At 47.8% G+C, this 20,220-nt stretch overlaps 1 protein-coding gene across 2 annotated transcripts in view; it reads left to right on the top strand.

Annotated features, from left to right (window-relative positions):
* Sptb (spectrin beta, erythrocytic) overlaps positions 1-20,220 on the top strand; it is a 124,079-nt gene that overhangs the window by 52,099 nt on the left and 51,760 nt on the right. For both annotated transcript variants that reach the window (XM_015490117.2, XM_048798498.1), the window contains exons 2-5: positions 2,087-2,285; positions 17,766-17,917; positions 19,133-19,306; positions 20,080-20,171. In XM_015490117.2, coding sequence (XP_015345603.1) covers positions 2,138-2,285; positions 17,766-17,917; positions 19,133-19,306; positions 20,080-20,171 — 566 coding nt within the window. In that variant the 5' untranslated portion in view covers positions 2,087-2,137. The remainder of the gene's footprint in view (positions 1-2,086; positions 2,286-17,765; positions 17,918-19,132; positions 19,307-20,079; positions 20,172-20,220) is intronic.

Here is a 20,220-nt window from a genome sequence, read left to right as displayed (position 1 = left end):
CCCTAGCAGCTGGGAATGGTCCACAGGGGCCATGTTCTTTCCCTCCTTGTGTCCCTAAAAGCCCTCCAGTGGAGGGAGACAAACCAGGCTACAGTTTGGTCTTTGGTCTAAGCAAAGCAGTCATTCCTCGATGACCTTGGGAGGCCTCATCCTGTGTTAGGCCTGTTTTCTCTCTTGTGCAATTATTAGGTGGATAATTCTGGCTCCTGTCTCACCTCAAAAGGATGTGGTGGGATTGATTAGTCAGATTGGGGGAAGAAGAGTCCGAAGTGACTCCGACTCTGAGGAGCAAGGGCTACAGCACTGCTCAAGCTGGCCAGTGGACCTCATTTCTTTTTTTGTGTGTGTTCCTGTTTGGGTGTGTGTGTGTTGGTGTGTTGGATGTGAGTCTATGTGTGTGAGAATGAGATGTGTGTCCCCCACAGTTCACTGGTTGTCAACATTGGTCATTTGCCTGCCACCCTGCCTCCAGCCCCCACCTTTCTTTTGCTCTTTTGGATTTGAAGGCTCTGGGCCCCCTTTTCTCTCTTACAGACTCTCTCTGAGTCCAAGCTCCAAGGAGACACCTGAATGGCAGGTGCAGATGAGATAACCAGTCATTTTCAAAAGGCTCAGAGCAACTGAGAGCCAGCAGGCCCCTCCAGCCACCGTCTCACTTTTCTTCCCTGACCCTCCTTCACTCTCTAGTTTCTTCTTAAGCTTCCTCAGTCTTGTTTGCTCTGGGCTGCAGAACTCTGCATCCACTCTTTGTTCCCTTCATTTGGATTCCTATCCCTTTCTACCTGTCCCTTATGGGTACTTCCAAGTTTCCTTTAGCAATCACCTTAAACTTTCCTTCTTGACACCCCATCCCCACTTTACCTTGCTCTTTCCCAGTAGTGGCACACAGCACACTTCATTGTAATGGTTCATTTAATTAACTGTTGCCCCCGCCAGGGCATAAGTTCTATAGGGATGTGGTCTTGTGTGTGTGTGTGTGTATGTGTGTGTGTGTGTGTGCGCGCGCGCATGCAAGCAGTCCTAGGGATCAAGCCCAGTGCCTTATGCATGCTAGGCAAGTGCTCTGCCTTTAAGACACATGTCCAGCCCAGGACATGACCCTTCTTGTCTTATGCATAATTGCCTAGCACAGTGTCTGCCTCCTCATTTGGGCTTGGTACATATTTGAGTTCATTGTGAATGAATGAATGAATGAATGAGCAAGCAAAAATGAGTCCTGGTTGGGCAATGCTTTTGATGCCCATGCTCATTGCAGAGGTAACTGACCCATGGCCCCATTCTTGCCGGTGGACTCCCTCTCCACCGGTCTCAGCCCCTCATGCTGTTGGCCCTCATGGACCACAGGCTCCTCCGGGTTATTTGGCCTGACCTGGGATTCAACAGGAGATCTTGTTCCAGCACCTGGGCGCACTTCAAAGAGGGCAGAAAACAAGAGCTCAGCTTTCGGAATATTGGGTGCCCAGGAAAGAGCTGAAGACTCTTGAGCAGCCTCAGTGAGGAGCAGACTCCCCCCAGCACAGGCAGCTGCCTGGACTGGTGGCATCAGTGGCAGCTTGAGACTCACCCCCATCCCCCTACCCCTCCACCCCAATTCCTATTTGAGTCGAACTCAGCCGACTTCCAGCTTCTCTGTTCTCCTTGTCTGTTCTCTTCTCCCCCCCACACTAGCTCCTGGCCCCGGTACTCAGGGTGGGGGCTGCTTTTCCCAGCTCGTCCCCCACCAGCCTCTGGCTCCCAAGAGAGCTGCCCCTTGCGCTGCTTCCTGGGGCGGAGGCAGCGGGTTTGGAGGAAATGGGCTCACTGCGACTGACTGACGTCTCCACCTGCTGGCCATCCTGACCCTTGCTGCCTGCAGCTCTCCGGCTCTGTCCCCGCCACCACTGCCGTTACTGTTGCTGCTGCTGCTGCTGCAATATTTTATAACTCATGACCCAGAGACCCTGGGTAGGAGGCATGCCCCAGCAGAGGACCCGGCATGATGCTCCCGCCAGGATCTGCTGCTGTCGGATGCTCCGAACAAGTTTCCCCTGAGGAAAAGTGAGAGGGGGCGGGGAGCTAACCCTCTGACTGTGTTGCTGTCCCCTAGGGACCCTTCCATGAAGACTGAGGCCCACGTAGCTGCTAAGAACCTGCTGGCATGACATCAGCCACGGAGTTTGAAAACGTGGGCAACCAGCCACCGTACAGCCGGATCAATGCCCGCTGGGACGCCCCGGAAGATGAGCTGGATAATGACAACAGCTCAGCCAGGCTCTTTGAGAGGTCCCGGATCAAGGCCTTGGCAGGTACTGCTTGGGGCCACAGGGGTTAGAGAAGCATGTTCACAATCCCAAGGTCCATGCCCCTCCCCACGACAGTGAAGCCTCCGTGCATGTCGGGTGAGCCCTGGCATGGCAGCAATAGAGATGTGTTTGCTGGGCTCAGAGAGGCTAGGCAGCCCTGAGAGGGAGTAGAGGCTCTAGCAGGTTTGCCCCAAACAGCCCCCATTTCTTCCCAGGTCTTTCTGAAGAGCAGGGAGGAGCTGGAGTTGGTGCCAGTTGGTCTCTGCCTTCTGTTGCTCCTGTCTGGAGCAACCTGCGACTAATGTTAAAAGTATGAAAAAGTCTGGGCAAAGGAGTGTGTGAGGGCTAGACAGCCAGGCCCAGGTGCAAGGGGCCTCCTGGGCACCCCAGTTTCCTGCCTGGCCTTGGAGAGAAAAAATATTTTCCTCTCTGTGATCCCCAAAGAAAAGGGTGATTCAATTAGAAATTGAGAAGAGATAGCATTCTCTCCACACTGCCTTAGAAAGGAGGATTTTCTGGATAGAACCTCTCATCTTTAAACTGGAATTAGATTTGTACTTAGCAGGTTCATAATAGATTTTCTCTCTCTCTCTCTCTTTCAGAGAGAGTATCTTACATCTCTAGCAGAAATGGCTTCTCCTCCCCCTGCTGGCTGAGATCTGATTCTTGGAATTTTTTATTTTTATTTTTTCCCACCAACCCTTGTGACTCTTGTCTCCCTGGAACTTGATTTGGGGGCAACTAAATTCTGTCCTGGTATCCTTGGCCAATAAATAGAGGTTGAGTTACACAGGGGTGTGTGGGGAAACTTTCTTCCCCTAATCCACCCATCACCACCCCATCTGGACCTGGTTCCTCATCACTGATTGTGCTCGACTTGTAAGAAGAGCACAGCCTTTCCCATGAGCACTTTCTGGAGTGATTTTTACCCTGTTTCTTATGGTCCTGCTGGAACTTGACGTTCATAGCGATCCTCTTCCTCCTGCCCTTCTTTCCCCTCCACTCCCAGATACTGTGGTCCCTGCTGACCTTGAGCCATGAGCAGGGCTCTAGGCCCCTCTAGAATTATAATGACCATTTATCTCAGAAGTATCTGGGCTTCTCATTCCATAAAAGGAATGCGGTGTCTCTTCTCTCTTGTCATGACAGGGAACTCACTAGGGACTTGGCCATCACCCTTTTGGTTCTGATCTTTACTGGAAGCTCCCTTTCTTCTTCCTTATCTTGTCCTCACCTTTTCTGACCCCAAACAATCCTTCCTTGGTTTTCCTGGGGGAAACATAATAGCTGTGACCCCTTGCTTTTTTGCTTATGTAATTTAACCTCTTTAAATAACCAAACTAAACTGAAACCCTTGGTTTTGTCAGTTTGGTTTTATATTTCTGCTGGCTGGATTTGGCTATGGTGAGCCTGGTGATACAGATGGAGGGAGAATGGTAACCATGTTCCATGAGGTTTGCCAACGGATGGAATGAGGTGACCTGTGTAGACGTTATTTGATCTGTTTCATACGTTACCTATATTATAGAAAACCAAGGTAAATTCCATTTTTAACAGTTATTCATTGTACTCTTACTAAGTTTAAAGCTAACCCCCCAGCCAGACACAAGAGGAGAGGGGGTAAACCAAAGAAATGAATTCAATATAGCATCTGTCTCTAAGGAGTTTTAATCTATTAGGGAAAAATGAACTATGCTCACAACTAATTAGCATGAGTAGAATTAGAGAATTGTAGGAAAGGCATATAATTTAAATAGCAATGAGAGAGCAAGGGAGGATATGCAGGGAGAATTGTTCCTGGAGGAGAAAGCCATCATGCTGGGGAATCGAAGGGTGCTTGCTCCCAGGATGGGCAGAAAGCCTAAGGGTTACCCCAGGTGGCCTGTTGGTGTGGTAGCCATGTCTGAACTGCCTGGGAAGCTGGTGGAGATGGATTAAAGGGGCAAGCACAAGAGGGCATCACATGGAAACAATGGTCAGTCCTAGGTCTGTCAGGAAAGAGCCTTCACTGACCATGGCTGTGCCTGACACCCTACCCCTCACCAAGAGTGTGTGTGTCCTACCTACCTAAGAATCTGAGTGCTCCTGTGGAGTGTCCTGCCTGGACCTTAATGTTTCAGAACATCTGGCTCACAAGTAAACACTTAAGTTTGGGGTCCTTTCAAGATTTTTACAAACAACTAGGCAGTTTATGCTGAGATCCCATCAGAATGACCTCTGCTTGAAGCTAACGCTTTGAAAAGATCCAAATAGAGTGGCTGGCTGGGTGCATTCTGCTGAGTGGGCAAGGTGAAGAAAGGAAGTGTGTCCAGCTTCCCCAGCTTTAACTTCTTGACATTTTTTTTCCCTTCTGTACCATCTTTGGGGCCACCTCAGTAATCCAGGCGGGGGCTGGGCCTTTCCAATGAGGCCTTAGGAAGTGGACGCTGCTGTTAGTCCCAGCATGTCAAAGTGGTCTATGGCTGTTCTCCACTTGTAAGAATATTAAGGCCCAGAAGGACTTTAGCCCTGTGTTCCTTTTGGGGTGAAGGCAGTCTGCTTGGAGGTTATGTAGCAGGTGGGGGAAGTTGGTCTGGCATTTTTTTTCTGCAATTGAAGGTGTTGGTCTGTCACCAGACCCGGATTTGAGTCCTGATTCCACCTCATGCTACTGCTATGGAAGAATCACTGGCTCAAACTTGATTTCCTGTTTTTAAAATTTGGACAATGGTCAGTCCTAGGTCCGTCAGGAAAGAGCCTTCACTAACCATGGCTGTGCCTGACACCTTACTTTCCCAAGGTGGTTGTGAAAATCAAATAAAGTGCATGAAAATATTTCATCAATTATAAAATGCTAGATGAATTTGGGATGTTATTAATACTAAGAACATTTCCTATAGATACTTTCTGTCCTTTCTCAACTTCTTATGTTCAAGATCATCAGCTCAGTCTTGGTCCTAGTTACCTAGGCCTGTTCCAGGACCTGTTTCTTCTGCTTCACCCCTACCTCCTTTGCCTGGGAAAGCCTGGGTTGAAGAACCAGGAACAGGGAAATTAGACAGAGGCTTATGCTTGAAACTCTTGGCTCTGTGCCCTGCCCCTAGACCTCAGGTCCATGAGATTAAAGCCCCGTGCCATGCAGGTCTTTCCCTCTATAGGGCCATCTACTCCCGCACCATAGCTGTGTCTCCACCATCCAACTGGGTGACACAGGGGACCAAGAAACCAGAGGGTTGATGGGCCGTGTCAGATGCTCTTCTGACTTGGCAGCTCCTCCAAGTCCTTCTCCACCCAGTGACCTGTGGTTGGAAGACCACTGGGCTAACAGGACTCTATCTTTTCTGCTCTTAAAGCCAACTTCCTCTCTGCTCTATAGGAAATACTCCCTATTCTGCCTTTCCTACTATTCCCAGCTCTTTTTGTCTGGGCCTAAATATGCAAGCTATCTGGTTACTCCGTTTTTTAAAAAAATATATAAAAATCTGACCTCTCTCCAGAATGAATGACTTTTGATCTGAAATGGGGACTCAGCCTGGCTAAAGTGAAGGGGAAGGTAGGGAAGAAAGCTTGCAGAGGGGATGGGATTGACCTTGGCGATGCCAGGGGGAGGGCATGGACCCAGCAGGAGTTGTCTCCTTTAGATTTTGGCTTCTTAACCTCAGTCTCTGGCTGGTAACACTTCACAGGGTTAAGTGGTGGGTTACAGGGGACCATTCTGCTGTGGTTTGATGACCGTCTCTAATGTCTTTCTGCTTTTTGGATCTGCTTTGAGGGATTAGAGGAAGGGGGGCAGCCGAAAAGCCCAAGTTCCTGTCCCTCCAGAAGGGTCTAGCCTTCATGTTTTGATAGGAAGACTCCTAGTGTCTCCTAGAGCCACTGTCCCTGTTGCTCAAACCCGGTTTCCTCTCATTCTCTTTCTCACACTGGGAGCCACCCTGCACACATGTGGCTGTCCAGATGAGGGATGAAGCACTGCAGACTGCAGGGAAGTCAACTCTCTCCTCATGGTGGGGGTGGCAGGGAGTCGGAGGGGGCGGGGGCGGCCTGCCTGCACACCCCTCCTGGCACCAGGTTATGTCCCCCACTGACTCTGGTGAGGATGCCTCCAGGCAGATGTGACCCAGCTGAGAGAGGAGGGGGAGGGGGAAAGCAGCAACAAGATGCCCCCCAAAGAAAAACCCTGTGCATTAGCCTCTCCTCCTTTCTTTCCTCCCACACCCTGCTTCCCTCCTGCTCCCCCTGCCCTGCTCATGCACACAGCTGAGTGCCCCCCACCCCCTGCTGGGTGATTTATGGCTCATCAGTACGCAGAGGCATCTCAAAGATAGCAGCACATAGAACAGTCCAGAGCATCCTGAGAGGGACCTGAGAGGAAGAGGGATGACAGGCTCTGTCTCAGTCTTTCTCTTGTTCCTTGTCCAGTCGGGCAGTTGCTAAGGGAGAAACTAAACAGAGCTCCTTCATTAAAAACCAAGTGTGTGACATGGTGCAGCCTGCTCCATTTTGCCTTTAAATTAGAAGCCAGGGACGTCTCAAATTGGAGGTGAGCTTCCTTTCTGTATTATCTCATGTGGCCTTCTTCCTGGAAATGAGAGGAGGCCCAGAGGTGGGGGTGGATGAGGACAAGCCAAAGAATGTAACAGGGTAGCAGGTACACCACAGGCCATGGCCCTGTGCTCGGAAGCACGTAGTTGCTGCCACTTTGACCATCTTCCTGACCCACTGTGTCCAGACCCCAAGGTTAAGTTCTGTAACCAGCAGATATGACATCAGAACCTCAGGTCGGTGGGCCTCAGACCCTGCTGCTCCTTGCCCCATCCTCCCTGGCTGCCCCAGTGCTCCCCTAAGAGGGACGCCTGGGCTCCTTCCTTCTGACTTTGGTGACCAAAGGCCTTGAGAGCTCCTCAAGAGATGCTCGGCCTCTCCTTGGATGCCCCCTCTTTACCTGTACTAGGATGATACTGATCCCAAGTGGCCCAGTGACCTAGGAAGGGCTCTGTGTCCAGAGGGCAGATGATTGGGGTCTACCATTTCTTGGCAGCCCGTGAAATCAGTAGATTCAGAGGCAGCTGCTGGAGAACAAGGCTTTAGCTCTACATGGCCCCAGCATCTCTCTCCTGCTACCTGTGAGCACAGAGATGGTATTATTAATGGGACATTTTAAATTCTTTTTCCTTCTCAGATTTCAAAACAAAAAATTGAGTTTTACTTAGAGACTATATGTTAGGAAAATATACTATTCAAGGAACTATCTGTTACCACCAGCAATTATTTTAATGTACTATCAGGAAAAAAAAATAATTGGATCAGCTGCTTCCTCTTGGAGGTCAGCCATTGTGAGATTGTACCCACCCCCACTGTATAGAAAGATCTGCCTGTTACCTGTGCAGGTAAACCCAAAGAGGCAGCATTGCCACCTGCACTGTGTGGTCCAGGACCTTGCCTGGGAGATAACACCTTGTCCCCTCGTGCCTTTTGATCAAAGCTGTTCTTCCTCTTTGAAAACTCTCAACAAAACCAGTCAGTTCCACCTTCTTTGGTTGACTGCTATCTATCATTATGAAGATGTTTTATCAAATATTAATACACCAAGGTTAATAACAAGACTCTCTTCCCTCCCCAGGCAGTGCAGTCTGAGCGAGCCTTGTTAACGGCCTCCTCCATCTTTGGGACATTTCTATGGGCTGTCTCCTCTGTACCCAAGGGCATGCTGTGACACCAGGCTTCTTAGGAGCAGCCCAGCACTCATTCCCTGCCCCCTTCCCCCCCGAGGGCCCCTTTGCATGTTGCTTGGCTGAAGTGGGGGGACCCAGGGTGTTGTTTTCAGAGCATCTGTTCATTTTATCGTGTCACACAGAGAGAATGGCAGGGAGGCTAGTAGCAGCTGTGATCTGGGAACATTTTGCCTCCAGACCCTTTGGCCTTAGACACTGGAAACTAGATCAGCCAGGGAATCTCACCTTACAGTCTGGTGAAAGAGGGGCAGATCGGATCAGCACACACGTGTCTGTCTACAGATGCACACACTTTACTTAAATTATGATACATGCTGTGAAGATATCTGGGGAACTATAAGATTTTATAATATAAAGCACAGGTTATAACTCATGCAAAGTATTCAGTAGGGGCTTATTGGAGTCAGAACAGAGGTCAGTGGTAGAGAGAGGAGGGGCAGGCAGGAGGTGTATCCCAGAGGGCTGGTTATGGTAAGATCAGACACCTGGCAAGAAGCAGCTGGAGATTCCAAAGGGGTGGCAGAGGAAATCATTTGCAGAAGGTGGCAGATTGAAGAGTCAAAGGGAGGGAGCTGTTAGCTGGGAGAGCAGTCAGGTTCAGGCCAGGAGCTGTGGCCTTCAGTAGAAGACGGGTGGCCAGCGCTGCTCCCAACCCATCACTGAGTTTTTAGCAGGGAAGTGACATGTGTAGGTTTGGGTTTTTAAAGATCACTCTGACTTCAAAGGGGAGATAAGTGGTGGGGAGGCTGTGCAGAAGTCCAGGAGAGGATTGATGGCAGCTGGGTTGCCACAGTGGGGAGAAAGCGGTCCCTTGACTCTTTCTTCCGTCCTCCTGCTGCTATAGTTGGGTGGCCTTGGCCATGCCACTTTTGCTCCTGCTCCTCAGGGGCTGTTTCCTGGCCTGAACACCAGGGGCTCGGTCTAGATGATGCCCAGGGCCCTTCCAGCTTAGACAGCCCCAGAAGAGGCCACCTATGGGACAGCGCTGACAAAGTGCTGCTTTATCCTGAAGCGTGACATTTTGGATCCTGGCTTGGGAGAAGGAGGTTAATTTCTTTTAGCAAAGCAGTGGATACAGCCAGAAATCTCCCCTGGGCTCAGGCTGAGTCCTGGGCGGTCTTGACCTCCCAGACCAGGTTCTCAATGAGTATGTTTCTTTTTAAGCAGACAACACCAGCTGCTTGCTGACGATGCCTGGTGTGTGCACACTACTGTGTGTTCTGGGTGCTTTAAGGTTGTCTCGTGACCCTGTTACCACCCTGTGAAGGAGCAGGTAGAGCTGTGTCCATTCCCCCCTATACAGGAGGGAGGTCTCAGAGCCAGGTGGCAACCGACCAGGCAGGCCTAGAGAGAGAGCCAGGGTTTTAAAATCATCACTGTGCTTCTGGCTTCTTGAATGTTCCCGAGTCCTACATTGTCACCTCCTTTGCATCTCACCCAAGATACCCCTTCCCGTTTTTCCTTCCACCACCAGTCTCATCAGGCTCTTTGATCAAAACTTCCAACTCAGTGCTCTATCTCACATCCTATATGTACTGTCACCTGCGAGGGATAATTGGTCCTTGTTCTATGGTGTTTTCCAACACATTTTTAGTGAGGTGCTGCTTCAGCTAAGAACCACCTTTTTTTGGTGGGGGGGTGGTACTGGGGATTGAACCCAGGGACACTCGACCACTGAGCCAGCCTATTTTGTATTTTATTTAGAGACAGGGTCTCACCGAGTTGCTTAGCACCTCCCTTTTGCTGAGGCTGTCTTTTTTTTTTTTTTTTTTTTTTTAGAGAGAGAGAGAGAGAGAATTTTTTAATATTTATTTTTTAGTTTTCGGCAGACACAACATCTTTGTTTGTATGTGGTGCGAACCCGGGCCGCACGCATGCCAGGCGAGCTCCCTACCACTTGAGCCACATCCCCAGCCCCTGCTGAGGCTGTCTTTGAACTCCCAGTCCTCCTGCCTCAGCCTCCCAAGGATTACAGGCATGTGCCACCACGCCTGACATACCAGGCTCTTCCTCACTTGGAGTATCAAGTTCAAATTCCTAGACTGCCCCTCAGCTGCGTGGCTCTGAATCAGTTAAGTACCTCATCCTCACCCAAACATGCACACATGTGCACACGGGCGTGCGTACTCGCTGGGGACCAGAGGAGGGTTTTTGAACAAGACCCCCCTTTCTTCCCTGCTGTTCCAGAGGCATTATTCAAACCTCAGATCAAAACTAGGTTTCTTCAAAAATGAAACTTTTGTATTTAAATGGGTCTATGATAACCTGTTTTCTTTTGCTGAAATATTTAAGATCCTCTTTTATTTAAAAAAAATATTAAGGCAATTACTTTTATATTTTTAAACATTAGCAAGAATATATATTTAGTACAGAAAAGATAAGAAAAACAGGTAAAGAAAAAAACTAGAGCCACTGTTAATCTGTCATGTGGATATATTTTAATGCCTGTAGATACGTGACTATGTATAAATACCAAAATGTTACTATAATGTTATAATTTTCGAACTTTTTCACTTAATATTACCATGAATATCTTTTCACACCAATAAATATGCAAATTATCATTTTGTTGGCTTTACCGTCCTCATTTACATGACTACACCCCAACCTAGTTAACCAGCCCCCTTATGTTCAACTCTGTTCACTTTCTTTTTTTTTTTTTTTGGTACTGAGTATTGAACCCAGGAGCACTCAACCACTGAGCCTCTTCCCCAGCCCGTTTTTGTATTTTATTTAGAGACAGGGCCTCACTAAGTTGCTGAGGCTGGCTTTGAATTTGTGATCCTCCTGCCTCAGCCTCCTGAGCCACTGGGATTACAGGCTTGCGCCACCTCGCCCGGCTCAGTGTATTTTCAAAGTCAGTCTTAAATGCTTTATTCTTGCATTTTGCATTATCAAACTTGCCTAAGTACCCTACAGTCCTACCCTGAAATCAACCCTAGTTAGGTTGCAAATCCTTCAGGGCAGGAGAACTGCGTTCCATTGTTCACAGGTCCAGTGTGATGAAGTTAACTGGTTGGAAACAAAATTCCCCACCCCCCAGCTAGTTAAACAGGAACAGTAGAATCCATGCCAACCCCTCTTACGATGTGGTGGGAGGCAGAGTGTGCCTGGCTGCCCCGCCCCCCAGGACCCCAGGATCCATCCCTGGAGCTCAGGAGTGTTTCCCCTCCTTGACCTGCCCCCTCTTGCCCTTGTGCAAAGGTGCTTAAAGATGCTTGTGATTTTTGCCTAGTGAAAAATCCTTAGGAACTAGCCTATATTGGAAAGAGGGGGAAAGAAAAAAACATTTTAATTTTCTGTAAAAAAGGAAAATGTACTTATTTCTGTTTTAAAGAAGAAATATGTGTATACCTGGTAGTTAAAACTGAAAAGTTATAAAAGGGCAAATAACAAGTTTTACTCCCTCCTTAGCCTTCCAGGCACCCAATTCTTCTCCTACAACCTACAACCTGTGTTAACCATGTCTTGTATATCTTTCCAAGACTCTTTTATTCACATCTAAGCAAATGGTCTAGATTGTTTTCTGCCTATTTTTTTTTTACTATACATTCTTCTATACTTTTTCATCCAATACATCTTGAAATTGCTTTATATTAGTACATAAACAGCCTCCTCATTCTTTTTACAGTTGTATAGTATTCCATTGTGTGGACATATAATTTTAATTTAACTAGTCCCCTATTGATGAATATTTAGGTTGTTTCTGATCTTTATTTCAAAAAGTGCAATGAATAAACATTCATATATATTATTTTGCAAATGTACATGTATAGCTGTAGAATAAATTCCTAGAAGATAAATTACTGGTTCCAAAAGTATGTGCATTTGTAATTCTATTCAGTCTTGCCAAATTCCCTCTCATAAAGGTTGCCCCAGTTATGCCCTTTCCAGAAACGTATGCATGCTTTCTTCCCCACATCCTTGCCAACATCATATTTTATCAGACTTTTTGATCTTTGCTTATCTGATAAATGAAATATAGTGTCTTGGTGTACTTTCACTTACTTTCTGACTTTAAGTGTGAAAAACATCAAATATACAAAAAAAAATCAGAGACAAAGGTGAAATGAACTATCACCCACATATAATAGTTGTTAATAGTTTGCTGTATTTGCTTATCTATTTTTGGGATTGAAGTATTCTAAAAATAAAGACCATCATGACATTTTACCTCTAATTAGTTTAGTAGGTGCTTCTGGAAGACAAGAACATTTCCCACCTAAGCATAAAATACCATTATTATATCTAATAAAATGAATACTGATATAATCTAATACCCACTTGCTATTCAAAGTTTTCTACTTGTCTCACAAATATCTTTTATAATTTGTTCAAATTAATTAAAGACACATATTAGACTTTGTGTGTGTGTGTGTGTATATATATATATATATGCTTTTAATGTGTACTTCTATTACAAATTGGTTGGACAGCTTTTTACATATTTAAGAGATGTTTATAATTTTTTTCTGTTAACTCTTTTTTTGGGGGGGTGGGCAGGGGTGATTCCAGGAATTGAACTCAGGGGCACTCAAGCCACATTCCCAACCCTTTTTTGTATTTTACTTAGAGCCAGAGTGTCACTGAGTTGCTTAGGGCCTCACTAAATTACTGAGGCCATCTTTGAATTTGCAATCCTCCTGCCTCAGTCTCCCAAGCTGCTGGGATTACAGGCATGCGCCACCACTCCCGGCTTCTGTTAACTCTCTCTTCCTATTGTTGGTCTTTTTCCTTATTTATATTTAGGCATTTGTGTAAGTTAGCTTTCTGTCACTGTAACAAATACCCGAGATAAACACCTTATAAAGAGAAAAGGTTTATTTTGGATCACAGTTTTGGAGGTTTGGGTCCATGATCTGTTGACCCTATTGCTTTGGGCCTGTGGTGAGGCAGCACATGGTAGTGGGGAGTGCACAGTGGAACAAGGCTGCTCCCTTCATGGCCAACATGCAGGAAAAAAAAGCGGAAGAAAAATAGAGTCCTGCAATACCCTTAAAGGGCATGACCCCTAGTGACCTGAAGACCCCTACCAGGCCCCACCCCTTAAGGTGTCCACCACCTCCCAATGCCAAGCCGGGGACCAAGGCTTTAACACAAGAGCCTCTTGGGGACATTCCAAACTTTAACGCTGTTCTTTTCATATTAAGTAAATCAGCCCAGTGACACGTTACAAATGCATTTCCCCATCAGGTGGACTTTTCTTATGGTGTTTTATTCCACACACATAAAATTTTTTTTGAACATAGTTGAACTTTCAATCTTTTATTTTGTGGCATTTGGATTTTGTGTTTTATTTAGAAGGCTCTTTTCTACACTAACATTATTTTGAGGAACATCTTAGCATGATTGATTTGGGTATTTTAATGGTTTCATTTTGTACATTTTGGTTTTTGATTCAAATGAAATTTAACCTGGAGTAGGAAGTGTGAATTTAACTTTTCCTGGATGGTCATTTAGATTTGCAAACACCTTTTACTGAATAATCATCTCTCCTCTTCATATTTGAAACATACCTTTATCAGATATTAAATGACCATATGTATTTTGGAATATTTTCTTAATTTTTTTTTGTAGTTGGGATTGAACCCCAGGGGCACTTAATCATTGAGCCACATCCCCAACCCTATTAAAAAAAATATATTTATTTAGAGACAGGGTCTCGCTGAGTTGCTCAGAGCCTTGCTAAATTGCTAAGGCTAGCTTTGAGTTCAAGATCCTCCTGCCTCAGCCTCCTGAGCAGCTGGGATTGCAAGCATGTGCCACCCTGCAGGGCCTATTTATGGTTTATTGATTCTGGTTTCACACGCTAGTACCATGCTGTTTGGGAGATTTGGGTTTTTTTTTTTTTTTGTTGTTGTTTATTTGTTTTTTTAGTACTGAGGATTGAATCCAGACATGCTCTACCACTGAGCCACAAATTTAACCTGGAATATGAAGCCACAATCTCCACTGCTTTCCATTTTTTTGTTGTGAAGAAAGGTCTTGCTAAGTTCCTTAGGATCTCACTAAGTTGCTGGGGCTGGCCTCGAACTTGCAATCNGGACGGTCTCTCTCTCTCTCTCTCTCTCTCTCTCTCTCTCTCTCTCTCTCTCTCTCCCTCTCTCTCTCTCTCTCTTTTTCCTGTGGTACTAGGACTCTAACCCAGGGCAAGTACTCTACAACTGAGCCACATCCCCTTAAAACCTATTTTGCACATGTCTGCTAACCTGCAGCATTCAGTAGCCTGTGGACAAGCTTTGTCCTTTGATGCCTGTCTGCTTGGGCTCATTCTGTCTTCCTGACTTTCCTTCCTTTCCACATATACAAAATGCTTTTCTGTAAAAGGACCCTCTTGATGACTCCAGTTGAAATGACCTCTGTCTTCTTTGACATCTGGAACTTTTATTATATGCATCATTTATCTTGTAACTAAGCCAATATTACCTTGTAGCAGCATTTGTGTGATTGAAACTAATTGCCATTTATTTCTTGTGTGGTTGAAAAATGAACAGTTAGTGAGTATGTGTCTTGTTTCCTCAACTCCATCATGAGACCTCCGGGAGCCTGAGGCGGCCTATGCGCACGCATTCTCTAGGACAGGCCCATGCACGTAGTAACAGTAGCCGTGGTGATGATAACTCACATGATGTCATGCTTTCTGTGTGCCAGCATTTTCTTCCATGTATGAACTCAGTGGAAAAATATGTGAGGGTTTGGTGTCATGTGTATATTTGACCTCAAGCTTAACTTTTGAAGGGGATTATGAGAAAGAGATCACTCATCAAGATACCCAGAGAGTAATTCTGGGTTAGAGCTGACCATTGAGGAAGATGAATTTTCTTAGGGCAGCCCTGACATTTAGTGGGAGTGGAAGTGGCCACGGCCTGAGAAGGAGGAGAATCGGAGACGCCCTGGGTTCCATAGTGGCCAGAGACCAGGAGCCTGTCCATGCTCACGCACTCCTTCCTGCAAGGACAGGGTTAGAGCTCTGGAAATAAATCCTGGCTCCTGCCGGGCCTTGCTGAGGCTTCCTTCCCACAGCCTGATCCGCTGCAGGATGGCTCAGGTGCCCTGGGGACAGGCCTATGCACAGCGCCTTCCCTCCTGTCCACAGTACCAGGGTTCCCCACCCAGCTGGCTCTGGGCCACTGGCCTCTCCTGCACTTGGAAGGTTCTTGAGGAGTAACCAGGCCATGCGGGAGTGAATGTGCTGAGAGGGTCGATGGGGAGCAGCCAAGTGAATGGGCTGATGGAAATTAATCCCCACCCCTGGGCCTTTTGTCTCCTTTTGATCATCATTACCCTCTCGGGATCTTTCCTGTGTCTCAACACTGCAAAGCATTGCAGGGTGCGGGAGACTCTGGGTAATTCCACCCCAGCCTCCAAGTTACAGCAGCCAACAGGCCACTGCCCGTGCTCTCAATCTGCAGCTCCAGCATTTGAGGGCCTAAAGCGCATCATTTATGTGTTGAAAACTGGGGAGCTCTGAGGATGCTTCATGAAACTTCTGCACCAATGTATGTGCCAGCCCAAACTCCATGTCTCCAGCTAGAAATACCCCCTTATTCTTTTACCAGGTACAGATAAACACGTCTGAGCACTGTGTGTCATGAAGCTTTGGGGTTTAAAGACAGGAGAATGTAGGAGGAATAAAAAATTAGCTTTTGGGGACACTTACTTGCTAAAGGGGCTAAAAGTTTCAGTGCCTTAGTCAAAGGTTGCACATCTAATTGAAAGGATGAGCCACTTAAGAAACAGATCTGTTTTCTAGGGAAAACCCTGCGGGACTCTAGCTGGCTCTGTTGAATCCCCAAATGCCCCAGAATAAATGCGGTTGCTTTCTGTCCAGCATTATCATCAACACTTTGGATGCATTTTGCTGAAGCTGTCTCTGAAACTAGGAAAGCATTTTAATTTGACGCAGACTATAGGGTTTCCCCCATGCAACTTTGCCCAGAGGTCCAGAATGAATGAATGCCGTTTTATATTTTGTATTTATTTAAGGTTCAGATGAGCTGTACTAGTACTTTTCCTCTTCTTGGAGAGCTTCTTTAGGACGCTGCCACAGAATTTTTCATATATGACTCAAACACCCATCATAGGTGTCATAGCATTTGTCTGCCTCAAAGATGGGGACTGTCCTGTCCTTGAATTCCCTACCTCCACCCAGAGCCTGGCACCTGCTGGGTGTACGGTAAACATTTGCTGAATGAATGAACAGATGAATAGAGAGGCTGAGTTCCTAGCACTAAAATAGCCATGAAGTAGGAAGGAATTTGATGCTAGAGCCTCAGGAACTGCCAGCTTTATACCCTTGAGGCGGCACTGGCTGGGCTCCTCTTTTTGTAATCCTGAAGTCAGGTATTTAATAATTGAAGAAGCCAGCCCTTCCACGGTTTGGGCTCCACTGAGCTCACATCCAGCCTGCTTCCGCAGTGCCAACGTTCCCTCCCGGCTTAGCCACACTATGTCTGCTCTGGCTGTGACCCACCCCCCACGCACCATCCCTAGGGATCCTGCAGGGCCCCCAGGCCCAGCCACGCTGTCAGGTCAGCTGAGCTCTGAATGCCCAAACCCAGGTGGCCAGGAGCCAATTGCCACAAACTGTACACAAAACCAAGCAGAAGGAGGGCTCACGCCACCTTCTCTCTTGTTTCTATTTCTTCTTTTCTACCGCTCCTTGCTCTCTTTCTCCCCTTTCTTTGTGTTATCCCAGTCTTCTCTCTTCTCTCCAGCCTTACCTGGACAGGTTAGTGGCATTTATTTATACAAAGATATCAAGAATTACCCACTCGAATTGGCCCAGCACAAGCTGGGAGCTTCTTTGGGGCTGATGTTGATTTAGGATGGAGATGTCTTGTCACCATCCCAGAACTGAAGATCAAGAAGCCCTGCCTGCCATTCTGAGGGTAGGAAAGAGAGAATTGTGCAATGGATAGAATAGATAGAGTAGTGCAATGCTCGTAGCTCCCAGCAGGAGCATTCATTCTCCTTAACCCCATGTGGATCACCGTTCTATGTATCCTAACTCTTCATCTCTCTCCTCTACCTACCAGGAACTCCTTGTAGGCGGGTGATTTGTTTTACCTTCCTATGTCGTCAGGCCTAACATAGGCCTGCCACCTAGTACAGTCATCCCTAGTTCAGCTGTGAAGCACCAGCTGTGAAGCACCAGGCCCTGGGGGTGGAGAGGTGAACAGAACACCAAGGAGCCCACAGTCTTACCAGAGGATCATACATTTGGCTAATACTTGGAAATGCAAATGCAGGGGTCAGGACATGCACAGGGAGACCTGCCCCAGCCAGGGGATCAGGAAAAGCTCTCCTGAAAAATCCATTTACACTGAATCTTAAGGGATGGATGGGGATTAGATGAAGGGAATATGGAAGAGTGGATAGAATAAGAAAGAACATTGGATGGATGGGTGGAGGAATGAATGGAAGGATGGAAGGATGGATGCATGGGTGGGTGAACCTAGCATTGAAGTCTGAATTCAATGCCACAGTAGTACAGAATATTCTGACTGACAGTGGGAGACAGAAGGTGAATCCGGGGTGTCTTGCTAGGTACATGGTGGTGGGAGCAGAGTCTTCATTGCCTTCCTCGGCTGGTCTGTGGGCCAGAGGTGCCAGGAATGGCGCATGCTCTTGGGAAACACGTGAAAGGACACACCAGCCTCCTCTGCCAGGCATGGGGGACCCTGGGACTACGGTGGAACTCCTCAGCCTGGGTCACATGGCCCTGCCAGCCTCACACAGCTCACCCAAATCTCTTCTTCCTACCCAGATGAACGGGAAGTTGTTCAGAAGAAGACCTTCACAAAATGGGTGAACTCCCACCTGGCCCGAGTGTCCTGCCGTATCAGCGATCTCTACAAGGACCTGCGGGATGGGCGGATGCTCATCAAGCTGCTGGAGGTGCTCTCCGGAGAGATGCTGGTAAAGCCCCTCTCTGTGCTGGGCCTCTTCCTGGACCCATGGCTGGTACCATCAGCCCCATTTTAGGAAAAGACATGGTCAGGGTACCTTCAATTCTCATGGCCTGCCAGGGTTTCTCCTTGTTCTTTTGGACTTCCCAATACTTAGAATGTCAAGTGTCCACATGGCTGACTAGGTCCCCTGACCTCTTCCCAGAGCTTTTTGTCCCTTCTGACCACTCCCACAATGGACAGTTAATTGAGCTCTTATTGTGTGCCAGGCATGCTTCTCATAGAAGCCATGCAAAGCACTGTTGTTCTCACTGGAGTCTGGGCCTCTGGGGCTGCCTGAAATGGCCTGAGCCTTAGCCCCCTCACATGGGCTGAAATGTGTGTGTTGTTGGAGAATTTACATCTTTCCTGGAAGCCAGAGGAAAGTATGGAAGGTAGTTTAGCCATGTGATTTCCCACATGTGTTAGTAGAATCTCTTAGAGACCCTCCCAGCAGACCCCACCTGGTGGTACAATTGCCTCTGAAGGAGAAGTAGGTGAAAGTGCTTGTTTTGCTCTGTTACTTCCTTGGTGATCTTGGGCCTGTCAGATAGGACCCTCTTTGCTTCCATTTCCACGATGCATAGACTGAGAACAAGGATACGTGTACCTGAGGAAGTACTCTGAGAACCTTGGGGTTTGAATGAAAATGTACCTCACCTTTTCAACTCCAGGCTGAAGTTCTCTTTCTTACTTGTTTTGAAATGCCACCGAAGAGTATTACCCTTGAGATCCTTTTGAATGGGACATTTAGCATCCCTGATGAGCCCCTTGGGTTTGGGCTGGAGGCATTTAGTGCAGGGAGGAGCATGATCGGGCGGGCACGGGTCTGTTATCAATCACCAAGCTTTGAATTATTCTTGTCACTGACCTGCAGTAATTAGTTCTTAGAACTGTGTCTGGAGCATAGTAAGTGCTCAATTAACTGTTTGTCCTATTATTGTGTTCGAAGGCCATTTGGTGCCTGCTCAGAAGGCTGTATTCAGACCCAAAAGGGCACCCATGTAGTCTGGTTGCTGAGCTCTGAGTGCTCACAACAGGGAACCTCCTACCTTTGCTAAAAGGAAAGCAAGAGTGACCCGTTGGCCAGGGAGAGTGGAGGGTGGTGCTGATGGCAGGAGCTGGTCCAGCCTGCAGACACCTGTGTAATCCCTCTGTGCCAACTGGTGCCATTGCTGTCCCCCAGCCAAGGCCCACCAAGGGAAAGATGCGCATCCACTGTCTGGAGAACGTGGACAAGGCCCTGCAGTTCCTCAAGGAGCAGCGTGTGCACCTGGAGAACATGGGCTCCCACGACATCGTGGATGGCAACCACCGCCTGGTCCTGGGCCTTATCTGGACCATCATCCTCCGCTTCCAGGTGGGTCCCAGGGAGGAATTCAAGGAGGCCTCTTGGCACTTAGGGATTGTACAAAATGGTGACTAGAGAGCAAGTGAGTGTGTACCTTCTGGGAGTCTAGAAACCCATCTACGGGACAGAGGTCTTGGAAGGAGAGCCTATCCCGTGTCATCCCAAAGTGCCGAAGCTCAGGGGCGTCCCTCAGTTGTAGAGCAGTGTCTTGAGGGACACCATAGAAGTCAATGAGAAATAATAATAATCAGGGTCCAGATTATTCCTGAGGACATTTGGAAAGGGTGAGGGAAGGAAAGCAGGGCTTTTGACCCGCTGGCTTGAGGGTGGCCAGGAGGGAGAAGAGAACAGCCAGCCACCGACAAGGCCTCATCTCAGTGGTCCCGGAGGTGGGATGTCACTCCCCGCAAGTGAGGAAGAGTGGGTGGTCATAACAGCAGGACGAAAGGGCAGGGGGAACCGCTAATGAAACACCGCATCATCCAGCTTTCCTGTTGTTCTTCCATCCTGGGGGGGCATCGTACTGACCGGAGGAATCAGGGCGTGGTGTCGCCGGTTCTCAGTGTCCTGCTGGAGTTTCCCAATTTAAGCTGTCTCCTCTGACGTGAGGAAGCCATCCCATGTGCTCGGGCAGACTGAGGCGACAGGGACCAGGGCCTCAGGGTGGTGTTGCTGCAGAGCCGGAGCTGTGGACGGATGGCTGCAGAAGAGGACAGAGGAAGGGCGTCCCTCAGGGATCTGTGCTAAACTACTCCCCCCCCTCCTCTCTCTGCCATCCTCAGATTCAGGACATTGTTGTCCAAACTCAGGAAGGTCGTGAGACACGGTCAGCCAAAGATGCCTTGCTGTTGTGGTGTCAGATGAAGACGGCAGGGTATGTGTGCCTCGGCAACCTGCCACTACCACGTCCCCCCCCCCCCCCC

Source organism: Marmota marmota, unplaced genomic scaffold (genome assembly GCF_001458135.2).
Source record: "Marmota marmota marmota unplaced genomic scaffold, marMar, whole genome shotgun sequence".
Lineage (NCBI taxonomy): Eukaryota > Metazoa > Chordata > Mammalia > Rodentia > Sciuridae > Marmota > Marmota marmota.
Note: the sequence above shows the minus strand (reverse complement) of the source record. Positions and strands in the feature narration are given on the sequence as shown.